The sequence below is a fragment of the Balaenoptera ricei genome, chromosome 1, assembly GCF_028023285.1.
Source record: "Balaenoptera ricei isolate mBalRic1 chromosome 1, mBalRic1.hap2, whole genome shotgun sequence".
Taxonomy (NCBI): domain Eukaryota; kingdom Metazoa; phylum Chordata; class Mammalia; order Artiodactyla; family Balaenopteridae; genus Balaenoptera; species Balaenoptera ricei.
In genome coordinates, this window is record NC_082639.1 from 133,444,332 (window position 1) to 133,458,330 (window position 13,999).

The 13,999-nt window shown below is 39.6% G+C and overlaps 1 protein-coding gene across 1 annotated transcript in view; it reads left to right on the top strand.

Annotated features, from left to right (window-relative positions):
* FMO1 (flavin containing dimethylaniline monoxygenase 1) overlaps positions 1-459 on the top strand; it is a 33,769-nt gene extending 33,310 nt beyond the window's left edge. Inside the window, 1 exon segment of the mRNA XM_059929803.1 lies at positions 117-459. Coding sequence (XP_059785786.1) covers positions 117-459 — 343 coding nt within the window.
* Positions 460-13,999: the final 13,540 nt, after the last annotated feature.

Sequence of the window (13,999 nt, forward strand, 5' to 3'; positions counted from 1 at the left end):
AAGCCAGTCCAAATTTTGTACCATCATTGTTTACTTCTGGCACTTTTACTTGTTCTAAGGTTATCATTATTTAATCTTTTTGTCTTCCCCTTTATCCCAATCCTCCTTTTATAAAGGTTTGGCTTGTGTTACTGCAAAGCTTTACAATCCGATTATATCCCATACATAGATGAACTCCTGACCTATATCGATACAAAGCTCAACCTGTTCTCTCTGCTCCTGACGGATCCACACCTGGCTTTGACCATCTTCGTCGGCCCGTGCACACCATACCAGTTCCGTTTGACTCTCCCAGGGAAATGGGAAGGAGCCAGAAATGCTATCATGACCCAGTGGGACCGAACATTGAAGGTCACAAAAACTATAGTTGTACAAGAATCCCCTTCTCCCTTTGCAAGCTTACTTAAACTCTTCAGCTTTCTAGCTTTGCTTGTGGCCATTTTCCTGATTTTCCTATAAATAAAAGATTACCTAAATGGATTGTCAAATGCACAGCGTAGATGGACAATGCTTTGGTTCCCCCATTGCAACAGCATTGCCTTCACGGATATAAACCATATCTGAGTAGTGAAGGCCACCCCCTGCCCTTTCCTGGCTGGCTGGAGGGCCGCCGCTGGTACTCCTGAGGGTCTCCCAACTCCACCTGCTTCTAATGCTAGAGGAAGATAACCAAGGTTTCTGTGCATTTGAAGGTGGCTGGAAGGTTCAAGTTTCATTTTAGAAGAGAGAGTTGTCCCAGACAGCACTCTGAGCATTTAGACCTCTTTTCTATTTTCATAGATCTCAACTGAAACTCCCTATTTCACAAAAGATTTGGTTGTACTAAAATGGTGCTCTTATCAGCTGATTAAAAATAAAAAGAAAGAAACAGCCTAGAATTATTTCAAGCGGTCTTTTATTCTCTTTTAAGAGTTGGGGGAAAGAGAGAAGGGGATGAGGAGCCTATTAATAAAGACCATAAAAGGATGGGAGGGTTCAATGACTTCGTTGGAGTGTTTGTAGAGGAATGTACTTGCCTGGGAGTACTCATTCCCCTAGAATGCACTCTGCAACAAAACTGGGCCTCCAGCTGGAGTAATAATAACCACAATCAGATCTACTCCACAGAAAACACCCACCTCCACCTGCTCTTGGAGCTGGCCTCCAGCACCCAAAGGAAAAACACCTCCTGCTCACATACACCTTTACAACTTTGCTTAAAGAGGCAAACAGCTGCCTCTTCTCAGAGTCAATGAAATCCAACTGGAATTCATTACAGAAAAGGCACAGCTAGGAAGTCTTTAACAGAGAGATAAGAAGAAAGAAAAGACAGAAAATGAGCAAAAGCAAACATCATGTCAAAAGCAGTTTTTGACCAAACTGCACCAACCCTGGATTCTCTCTCACAGCTACACATGTGAGGATGTGACTCAGCCAGAAAAGGTTTTGCCTTCACTTCACCTCACTGCTGGGCTTTGATGGGAAGCTTCACCTCACAGAGAGGTCCATGATTTGCATAACGGAGGGGATTCAAAAACTATGGAATCAGGAGAGAGTGAGCTCTGTAGGTAAGTAGAGATGCAGGTAACGATTCCTCCACTCAGCTCTGCTCTTCAAGCTCCTCTGTTTTGTTCCATTTTTTAACTTTCCCCGTGACCTATTTCACTTCTTAACATTTGTGATACTGTGATTTATAATAATGATATATATCGATCTTCCTCCTCGTTTCCAGCACAGAGCTCTTAAAACCCTTGAAATCTCCTAAGTAATGAGAATATAAAGGTGTCTTTTGTTAATGAGGAGACTTTTGGAAAACACCTAGAATGGGGGCTGATCACCAGAAGAACAATCCATGTGATTTGAGGATTGGAACCTTCCCACCCCTTTGATCTCTGGGGAGGGGAGAGGCGGGCTGGAGGTTGAATCAATCACAAATGGCCAATGATTTAATCAATCATGTCTATGTAATGAAACTTCTGTAAAAACTGGAAAGGATGGGGTTCAGAGAGCTTCCGAGTTGGTGAACACATAAAGGCTCAGGAAGAATGGTGCCCTTGGAAAGGACATGGAAACTCCACTCCCTTCTCACCGACTTTGCCCTGTGCATCTCTTCCATCTGGCTATTCCTGAGTTATATCATACTTTTATAATAAACTAGTAATCTAGTAAATAAAATGCTTCTCTGAGTTCTGTGAGCCAAATTAGTTCACAAAGCTACTGATTATTTTAGCAAATTAATTGAACCCAAGGAGGGGGATCATTGGAACTTCTGATCTATAACTGGTTCTCAGAAGCACAGGTGACAACCTGGGCTCACAGTTGACAACTGAATTGAGAGGGAAGGCAGTCTTGTAGGACTGAGCCCTTAACTTTTGGAATATGATGCCATCTCTGGGTAGATAGTATCAGAATTGAGTTCAACTGTAGCACACCCAGCTGCTCTCCAAGAACTGCTCGACGGTGTGGGGGAAAAGCCCACACACACGTTGCAATTGGGAGAACACTTAACATAGGAACTCATAAGGAAAAACTGTTCCACTGAATATAATCGGAATGACTTCTTGAAATGCTTTTCTCTCCCATGAAGCAGAACTGACACTTTAGCGGTCCTCATGAAGCTGGCTGGGGAGGTTCAGTGCCCAGGGTGAAACAAGGCAAGGTAAACTACCCAGGCAGCCACAGGGGCAAACCACGAGGACTCAAGCTGGAGCCTGAACCTAATCTCAAGTACTGAATATATTGTGCCAAGAGGCTAAGTATACAAACAGACAATGGCCAAACCATCTACAACAATAGAACTCTGACCCGTAACCTCAGCAGCAATCAGATTAGAACACTCAGGACCAGGACTTGGTCAATGAGTGCCAGCTTCTCTAACTGTTGTCCCCACTCCAACCCAGGACCAACAAAGAAAATCAAATATACTCCCCAAACCAGTCACATGTGATGACTTGCTTCTCGTTAGCCCGCCTCCACCTTCCCCATGCCAACAACCTCCAATAAGAGTATAACTGAATCATTCCCCTTTTTTCACTCTTAAAAAAAACTCCCCTGCCTGCCTTTAAATCTCTGCCAAATGCTAGTGATGGTAGCTGAGTTTCTTGCTATAGCAAGCTCCGTCTTCATGGGGAAGGCTGTACTACAAATTTAACAAATAAGAAACAGGCAAGGAAATATCAATTGATTAGTCCAAGGTAAAAGAGCTCATAAGTGGCCGAGTCAGGACATAGATCTGCAGAACATACATCCAGGGCTCTTAACTTCACCATTTAAGCCTGTGGTTTCCAATGTTCAAATAAATGACTTCAGAAGTCTTAATAGTGATATCATGAAAGTCATATTACAAGGATATTGCTCCATGAAAGCATCCGTGTGTCTCCCTTTCTCACTCTGCCTATGAGTGTGTATGGACGTGCCTCTCTATCCACACACATCTTTCCTGCTTTGTCTGGGATTTTGAAGCTCTCTTCCATCATGTAGACCACTAGTTTCTGAATCTCCACATGCATCTTTTTCCGTGTTTATCCCTCCCTCTTCTCTGACCATGACTATTCTAGATGTACTCTGTGGCCATAGTGTAGAACAGATTCAATAGAAAAAAGGGGCTCTCATTCCTCACCTTGGAATTATTCCATAAATCATACTGGGAAACAGTTTTGTCCCATTCATAAAGATGAATGAATTTAGTTATGTCCCAGAAACCTGGCAAAAGAGAAAACATATTACACACTTCGGCCTCTTGCTCATCCTTTAAATCCGAAGGACTTCTAAGGCATTTCAACTTAAGAGTGATTTTACATTTTCAGAAATTCTTTTTAGTGTATACAAATAGTACCACCTACTGGGCCTAACTTTTTTTACAGTCCAACACTCTGGATCTTTCAACATGCCCCACTGGGGGGGTTGCATAGAGAACTGAAACCAGTGCAGAAGTTCTGCCACTTACTAGCTGTGTGAACTTCAGCAAGTTATGTACTTTTCCAAAGCTACAGTTTTCCTTTCTATTGCATAGAAGTTATAATACATCCTACCTCGTAGGGTGTTATAAGGATTAAATAGTGTAATCCACATAAAGTACTTAGCATAATTCCTAGTAAGTATTTAATAACTGACAGCTATTATTACTATTATTACCTAAGCAGGATGCGCGTTTTATTGCCTGCCTTATTTTTTCTGAGCCACAGACCTAGCGTCTCAATGCACATTTCAAACAGAATATGCCATGAGCTTCTCAAATGCAATATGTACAAAGTTAACCTCATTATCTTCCCCAAAAGCTCCCTTACTCAGTCCCTGATATCCTCCTTATCCTCTGCAGGGAAAAAAATGTGTTTCAATAAGTAATTATGTAAAATTGCACAGTTTAAAAATAAATGGTGTGTTTATTAATAAATATGTGTTTTCTTCTTTCATAGTCAAATAAATAAATAAATAAGCATTGTTGAGAGCACTCCTTTCGGGGTTATCTTATTTTGATTCTGAGAGCTATTTTGAAACTGTAAATTATAGACAATTAATAGCAATGCAAAATAATTCTTGTCTATAGACATGTAAATTATATCCAATAGAGGTTTAAGTGGCATTCCCCACCGTGGAAAACATTAGTTTTGCCTTCATTTGCATGTTCATTTTAATATTCCTGATCTGTAAATGTAAGCTTCTTTTGAACTAGTGGTAACATCTTACCAATTCCCTCTTTAACAGCAAGTTAAATAAAATCTTTAAACTGCATTCTCTTTATATTTGTATAAGAGGCATGATTTTGCCTCCTTTGAAAATTATCTTTTAATACTTCTCTCAAGGAATAACAATACTATTCATCCACAGTTTTCCACTGAAACACAAAAGAAGTCACCTTGACGCTCTGACCCTCACACCCCACATCTAACAGTCAACAATTCGATCAAGTGTGTCTCTAGTTCAGAGAAGGGATCACGGGGAACTGCCTGTAAAGCATTTAGCCCAGTACCTAGTGTACAGTAAATACTCACCTAAAGGTAACTATTATTAAATCTCACAGACTTGTCTGTCTCTTACCCTCCCTCCTTCCTCACTGGCTAGTTCAGGCCCATTTCATTTCCTGTCTAGGTCACTGATTCCTGTTCCACTTGTTCCCCTGGCCCCATCTCCCCTCACTTCTCCATCCTCCCCCACAGAATAATGTGAGGGTCTTCCCATTCCCTGCAGTGGTCATTGTAAGAGGAGATAAGCTTAAGAGCTTCTATACTCTCCCAGTCCTAGGGCCCACTCCCAATCACCGCTTCCCAATTTAGAAAGTTTCACATGTAAGCTGTAGACAACCAAGAAAAACAACACCCTTTACAGTTGTCCTGTCCTTGATAAGATACATTATTATTTTCAGTCTCTAACTTCAGAACATTTTGATTTTTTTTAAAGTCTACACTTAGTTTGTTCTCTTCAGAAAAACTTGATTAGTGATTTTAAAATAGACCTAAAAACTCTAAGCCAAAAGGAAAAATATAATGAGACAATTAGCTTGTATCAATAGGATAAGACTATTGAGCACATTTTCCTACAGAGTAAAAGTTATACTATTTAACTATGCAACGTTTTTATTTCTGACATCTGTTTTCATGGAAGTGCCAGCAGCCTTTATAAAGAGTGTGACTGTGATTAGTTATGGCCAGGTTAGTAAACAGAGAAGGAGCTAGGGCAACATGTGGATGGAGAAAGAAACTAAGCCTCAACGTCAGCAGAGGAGAACACATGTCACCAACACGCTATTCTACAAAATCAAGACATAAAAGGAGTCAAAGGGAGACATTCCAGAACATTAGAGAAGGAGGGTGGTGATTGTAGAAGGAAAATGTTACTAAACGCAGATTGGGGCAATTAGGTGGTGTTCACCAAAATGTTAAATGCACATATCCTCTGGCACAGCAGTGATACATCTTAGACTCTATCCTATAGAGATAGTTATGTGTACAAAGTTGTTTATTGCACTGCTTACAACAACAACAAAGGGAAATAGTGTTAGTAGTGGAATGGTTAAATAATTTGTGAAACATCCTAACTTTAAGAAACAGAAACTCAACTAACTGGCATAACAAGGAAACACTGTGGCTCATATAATTGGGAGTCCAGTGGTAAGATGGGCTTCGGGGTTGCCTAATCCAGTGGCTTCAGTGCCATTTCTCCACAGTTCCCTTGGATTTGCCCTTCTGCTGGGACCAACGTCATCCTCAGCTTGCAAAGAGAATAGTTGCTGCAATTCTAGGCTACAACCGGTAGAAAAAGAGAGAATCACTTCCAGAATTCTTCCAGAAGCAGATTATGGCAGACAGCAACTTGTATTTAAAAAGTCTGTTTACCCCTTCTTCCTGGTCACATGGCCACCTAGCTAGGGACAACCTTTCCCAGTCTTTCTTGCAGCTGGTGTGGCCACGTGATCACTTTCTTGCGAACGGAATGTGAATGGAAATAATATGTGTAATTCCTCCTTCATTTACTTAAAAGGAAATTGCTTACTCTGGATTTCCTCACTTCCTCATTTCTGCAAGCTGTATTGTGTTCATGGCAGCAACCCAGCTTCAACCATGCAAAGGACAAAGTCCTCAGAGATAACAGAGTAACAAGATAGAAGGAAAAAGGTTTTCTGAGTGACCCAAGCAAGAAAGCTTCCTTACCAGCTTAGAGTGGTCAGATTGTTGCATGACAGAGAAATAAAATTTTGTCTTATTTGTTCCACTGTATTTAGGGGTCTCTATCACATCAGCTTCCCTTTTACACTAATAGAAATATCTTAAAATCTCCAGTGAATCTCCCCTCGTGTCTCAAGTCCTCATACATAAATTGAATCAAAGCCTGCTTCTAAGGCAGTCATGTGCTAGGGGGTTGGGATTCTCCTTTGACCAAAAGACCCACACATGGAGCTGGGGGTGGGGTCAGCTGTCTCTGAGAGGCTCAGAGCTGCATGGAGAAGGCATGAATCGACCTCTAAATCAATTTCTCTCTCTTCCCCATTACTCCTGTCATAATTCTCAGTGGTTTCTTTTTTTTTTTTAAGATAGATTTTATTCATTTTTAAATTTTATTTATTTATTTTTGGCTGCATTGGGTCTTCGTTGCTGCACACAGGCTTTCTCTAGTTGCGGCGAGCGGGGGCTACTCTGTTGCCGTGCGCCGGCTTCTCATTGTGGTGGCTTCTCTTGTTGAGGAGCACAGGATCTAGGTACACAGGCTTCAGTAGTTGTGGCTCACAGGCTCTCAGTAGTGGTGGCACACGGGCTTAGCTGCTCCGCAGCATGTGAGATCTTCCTGGACCAGGGCTCGAACCTGTGTCCCCTGCATTAGCAGGCGGTTTCTTAACCACTGCGCCACCAGGGAAGCCCAATTCTCAGTGATTTCAAAATCAACTATACAATCCTTCCATGCCATGTCCTCTCAGTTCCTTAGTCCGCTCTCTCTAATGATCTTATCCTCCACCTGTCTCATCCACCTACTACTATGTTCATATGCTAGACCAGTGCTGCCCCACAGAACCTTCTGCCATCATGGAAACATCCGATCTTCAGTCTCCAATGCGGTAGCCACTAGCCACGTGTGGCTGTTAAGCACTTGAAATGTGGCTAGTGCCAAAGAAGAAATGAATTTTTAACTTTATTTACCATTAAGTAATTTAAATCTAATTTTAAAAAGCTACATATGGCTAGTGGCTATTGCATTAGACAGTGCAGGCCTTGACTGTGTTATTCTCAACAAGTGTAATTCTCCACAATCTGAATTACAAACATCCTACTCTCCACCAACATCATCATATTCTTCCAGATAACTCTTCCAATGCAATATTCTCTTCAAACTCCTGGGACTTGCAATCCAAACACTCTATCATCTTTCACTGTCCCACCTTCCTTTATTTCTCATCTCCCTCATTACCCAGCTTAGAGTTCATGATCTTATAACATCACATTTGCATACACTCTCAACTCCATTCATTCACACTTGGAAGGCAGGACTCCAACTCTGGCCAAAATCCAACTCTCCACCTACTTCAAACTCCACCTGAGCACTTAACCTTAGGTAGAGGAAAAACACTCAGCACCCTAACTGATCACTCTTCAACTCATGCTTACCCTACTGCCCCCCAAATCCTGCTAGATTTTTCTAATTCCTTCACGCCCCAATCTCATCTCCAAGATGACTATTCTATATCATCCCTTCTCACTACAAACCTCTACCATTTCCTTCTCACCTCTCTCTCAGATGAGAAAATAGTAGCAGTTAGCAGATAACTTTGACAGATTTCCACCAACTTCTCTCCCAAATTGTTGAGTTTTCCCTTTCTACTGGGTCATTCTCCACAGTACATAAAAATGCCTTAGTATTCCTGTTTTTTAAAAACCCTCCCAAACCACACATCTCTTTCAGCAAACGCTTTTATACATCAGAGTAACATGATCTGATTTATGATTTAGAGAGATAGTTCTGGAGAATGGATTATAAGGGAGCAAATGCAAGTAAGAAACCTAATTAAAAGACTATTTCAGGACACTAGTTCCAGCAGTAGCAAACTCAATAATGTTGATCATTCTTAAACTGGACCCTTTGGAGGCTGGAAAACTATCACAGAATAAGACAAACTAAAGAGACCTAACAGCTAGATGCAATTTATAAACTTTGATTGGCTATGTTTTTAATGTTTATTTAGTTAGTTAGTTAGTTAGTTGCACTGGGTCTTAGTTGCAGCAGGCGGGCTCCTAGGCTTGCGGGCTCCTTAGTTGTGGTTCACCAGCTCCTTAGTTGTAGCATGTGAGCTCCTTAGTTGTGACACGTGGGCTCCTTAGTTGTGGTCCACTGGCTCCTTAGTTGCGGCATGCGAACTTTTAGTTGCAGCATTCATGTGGGATCTAATTCCCTGACCAGGGATCGAACTCAGGCCCCCTGCATTGGAAGCACAGAGTCTTAACCACTGCACCACCAGGGAAGTCCCTCAATTGGCTCTTTAATCAGGAGAAATATAACCATAAAGAGTGGCATGTGGTTCAATGTATGCAAATCAATTAATGTGATACACCACACTAACAAAATAAAGGATAAAAATCACATGACCATCTCAATAGATGCAGAAAAATCATTTGACAAAATTCAACACAGTTTCATGATTAAAACTCTCAACAAACTAGATGTAGGAGGAATTTACTTCAACATAATAAAGGTTATATATGGCAAGCCTACAGTTAACATCATACTCAGTTGTGAAAAACTGAAAGTTTTTCCTCTAAAATGAGGAACAAGACAAGAATGTTCACTCTTGCTACTTATATTCAATATAGTACTGAAAGTTCTAGCCAGAGCAATTAGGCAACAAAAAAAAAATGAAAGTATTAAAATCAGAAAGGAAGAAGTAAAATTATCTGTTTGCAAATGACATGATTTACATATAGAAAACCTTAAAAACTCCACAATAAATAAAATGTTAGAACTAATAAACAGAGCTATGGTGATTAGAACAGTATGGTACTGGCATAAAGACAGACATAGAGACCAATGTAACAGAATAGACAGCCCAGAAATAAACCCATACATATACAGTCAGTTGATATTTGACAAAGCTGTCAAGATCACACAAGAGGGTAAAGGGAGTCTCATCAACAAATGGTGTTGGGAAAATCAGATATCAACATGCAAAGTAATAAAACTGGACCCTTCTCTTATACCATGCCAAAAAATCAACTCAAAATGTATTAAAGTCTTAAATTTAAGAACTGCAACTATAAAACTCCCAAGAAATAACATATGGGAAAAACTTTTTGGCATTGTTCTTTTTTTTTTTTTCACCTGCTTTTAATGCTAATCTTGTTAAATTAGGGAAGAAAATAATGTTAAAAATGCCGTGTTAGGAGAATGCAACTCGAAGTAGTTTCCTTCAAATCAGCTTAATTTTTTTTAACATCTTTATTAGAGTATAATTGCTTTACAATGGTGTGCTAGTTTCTGCTTTATAACAAAGTGAATCACCTGTACATATCCATATATCCCCATATCTCCTCCCTCTTGCATCTCCCTCCCATCTTCCCTATCCCACCCCTCTAGGTGGTCACAAAGCACAGAGCTGATCTCCCTGTGCTATGCGGCTGCTTCCCACAAGCTATCTATTTTACATTTTGTAGTGTATATATGTCCATGCCACTCTCTCACTTCATCCCACCTTACCTTTCCCCCTCCCCGTGTCCTCAAGTCCATTCTCTATGTCTGTGTCTTTATTCCTGTCCTGTCCCTAGGTTCTTCAGAACCTTTTTTTTTTTTTTTTTTTTTTAGATTCCATATATTTGCGTTAGCATAAGGTATTTGTTTTTCTCTTTCTGTCTTACTTCACTCTGTATGACAGACTCTAGGTTCATCCACCTCACTACAAATAACTCAATTTCATTTCTTTTTATGGCTGAGTAATATTCCATTGCATATATGTGCCACATCTTCTTTATCCATTCATCTGTCAAGGGACACTTAGGTTGTTTCCATGTCCTGGTTATTGTAAATAGAGCTGCAATGAACACTGTGGTACATGACTCTTTTTGAATTATGGTTTTCTCAGGGTATATGCCCAGGAGTGGGATTGCTGCGTCATATGGTAATCCTAGTTTTAGTTTTCTAAGCAGCTCATGCAGCTCAATATCAAAAAAACAAACAACCCAATCCAAAAATGGGCAGAAGACCTAAATAGACATTTCTCCAAAGAAGATATACAGATTGCCAACAAACACATGAAAGGATGCTCAACATCACTAATCATTAGAGAAATGCAAATCAAAACTACAATGAGGTATCACCTCACACCAGTCAGAATGGTCATCATCAAAAAATCTACAAACAATAAATGCTGGAGAGGGTGTGGAGAAAAGGGAACCCTCTTGCACTGTTGGTGGGAATGTAAATTGATACAGCCACTATGGAGAACAGTATGGAGGTTCCTCGACATTGTTCTTAGCAATGATTTCTTGAATATGACACCAAAGGCACAGGCAACATAAACAAAAATAGACAAGTGGGATTTCATCAAACTAAAAGGCTTCTGCACAGCAAAGGAAACAACAGAACGAAAAGGCAACCTACAGAAAGGGAAAATGTTTGCAAACCATACATCTGATAAGGGGTTAACAACCAAAATACATAAGGGACTCCTACAACTCAATAGCACAAAACAAATAACCCAATTTAAAAATGGGCAAAGAACTTGAACGGACATTTCTCTAAAGAAGACATACAAATGGCCAACAGGTATATTAAAAAGTACTCAATTTCACTAATTATCAAGGAAATGTGAATCAAGACCACAATGAGATATCACCTCACACCTGTTAAGATGGCTATTATCAAAAGCAAAATAAAAGATAAGTATTAGAGAGGATATGAAGAAATTAGAACACTTCTACTTTGTTGGTGGGAATGTAAAATAGTACAGCTGCTGTGGAAAATAGTATGGAGGTTCCTCAAAAAATTAAAACTAATATGATATCGCTTATACGTGGAATCTAAAAAAAGGATACAAATGAACTTATTTACAAAACAGAAATAGAGTCACAGATGTAGAAAACAAACTTATGGTTACCAGGGGATTGGGGGGGGGGGGTGATAAATTGGGAGATTGGGACTGACATATACACACTACTATATATATAATAAGAACCTGCTGTATATAGCACAGGGAACTCTACTCAATACTCTGTAATGGCCTATATGGGGAAAGAAACTTTAAAAAAAAGAGTGGATATATGTATATGTATAACTGATTCACTTTGCTGTACACCTGAAACTAACACAACATTGTAAATCAACTATACTGCAAATAATTTTTTTTTAAATTAAAACTAGAACTACCATATGATCCAGCAATCCAACTTCTGGGTATTTGTACAAAAGAATTGAATCAGGATCTCAAGAAGATATTTGCACTACCAGGTTCATCGCAGCATTATTGACAATAGCCAAGATATGGAAACAACCTAAATGTCCATGATGAATGAATAAAGAAAATGTGGTATATACATACAATGAAATATCATTCAGCCTTAAAAAAAAGGAAATCCTGCCATAGGTGACAACATTGATGAACCTGGAGACATTACTGTAAGTGAAATAAGCCAGTCACAAAAATACAAATCTGTATTATTCTATTTATATGAGGTATTCAAAATTGTTAAACTCATAGAAGCAGACAGTAGAATGGTGGTTGCCAGAGACTGGGGGGAGAGGGAAATGGAGAGTCCTTGTTCAATGGATATAAAGTTTCAGTTATGCAAGATGAATAAATTCTAGAGATCTTCTGTTCAACGTAGCACCAGTAGTTAACAATATATTGTGCATTTAAAAAATTTATTAAGAGGGTATATCTCATGTCAAGTATTCTTACCAAAAACAAAGGGGCATGAGGAAACTTTTGGAGGTAATGAATGTGTTTATCACCTTGAGGGGTGATGGTTTCACAGATGTATGAATATGTCCAAGCTCATTAGATTATATATATTAAATATATGCAGATTTTTTGTATATCAATTATACCTCAATAAAGCCATTGAACCTAAAATGAGTGGTATATGGATAAATGTTTAAAAAATGGCTGGGGGTGTGGGGAGATCCCAGATTTGTAGTGTTTGCCAGTTTCCATGATGTAAATACCCCCACCATGAACAATATCAAGCTATTGTGTAGAGCATTACTGTGTGTAATGCCAAGCTATCACTGAACTTGGAAGAGATGCATATTCTCACTCTGCAAGCCAGCTCCAGTATGCCACTAGATAAGAACATTTTGGGGACAATTGGAGAAATTTGAAAGTGGACTGTATGTTGGATGACGTTATTGAATTTATACTGACTTTCTTAGTATAGAAAGGGAGAATGCCCTTACTCTTGTGAAATATGTGCTGAAATATCCTGTTGGCATCCTGATGTTTGAAGACTACTTTCAGATGTGTGTGTACAGGTGTGTGTGTGTGTGTGTGTGTGTGTGTGTGTGTACGTGTGGAGAAAGAGAAAGAGAGAGGGGAAGAAAATTTCAATGTGTCAAATGGTTGCTAGTTGATGAAATGGGTGAAGGATACATTAGTGTGCATTAATAAAATTGTTCTTTCAACTTTTCTGTGGGCTTAATATTTTTCAAAAGAAAAATTAATTTGTTGCCAATAGAAGATTTTATATAAAAATCTGAATTTGCAGTTTCTACTGAAAGGAACCTAAAACCTTGTAATTTGGGGCTTATGCTCTCAAATTACACCATTTAGCTGAACCTAATAGATGGGGAATGTGCTTCCCAGTCAGATCTTATCCCGGCCCTCTTCCCTCATTTGGGTTACCTTCCTGACCCCTGTGGACATCTGCATTTGCTCCCCTGGTCTAGAAACTGTTCAATGAGCTTAAGATGGTATTTTATGCTTGTTTCCAAGCACTCAATGGAGAAGAAAAAAAAAAAAAGATGTTGCCTATTATTATTATTCCAAGTGCTTGCTTCTGTAATTATTCCTCTTCTTAGATATTAGCCCTAGGCTAATACCTAAAACCAATTTTACGCTTTTTCAAACAGGTTTACCAGCTCCCTCTGCTAACCCTTTCCGAAAGGATGAAACAGCTTAAATTCCTTAAAAGTTCTGAATTTTGAAATCACACTTCTGGGGTTAGGGAACTCTAGACTTGGGAGAACTTGATGACGTGATAGTCACCTAATTGACTTTCTCCTATGGACAGTTCCTATGATGGTTCAAGGGACTAATTCAAGAGTCAGAATTTAGTAAGTAGAACGTCTGTTTCACTGGGGATTGTGGTTTGGAATGACTTGGCGCCCTCTAAAGGCTACAATGAGAAGAGCAGTCGCTTACCACGTGCTCCCCTTTAAGTTTAGGGCTCCGTCGGAACTGTGACGTTTAGGAGGGTGGAGAAAGGGGCAGAAGTCGCTTGTGGCCTTCGAATCCGAAGGCTTTATTCTAACTCGTCATTTAGCCCTCCTTCGAGAACACGGAAGTATCAAGCTGGTGCCCTACACAACTTTTTTTCCTCGGTGAGTATAC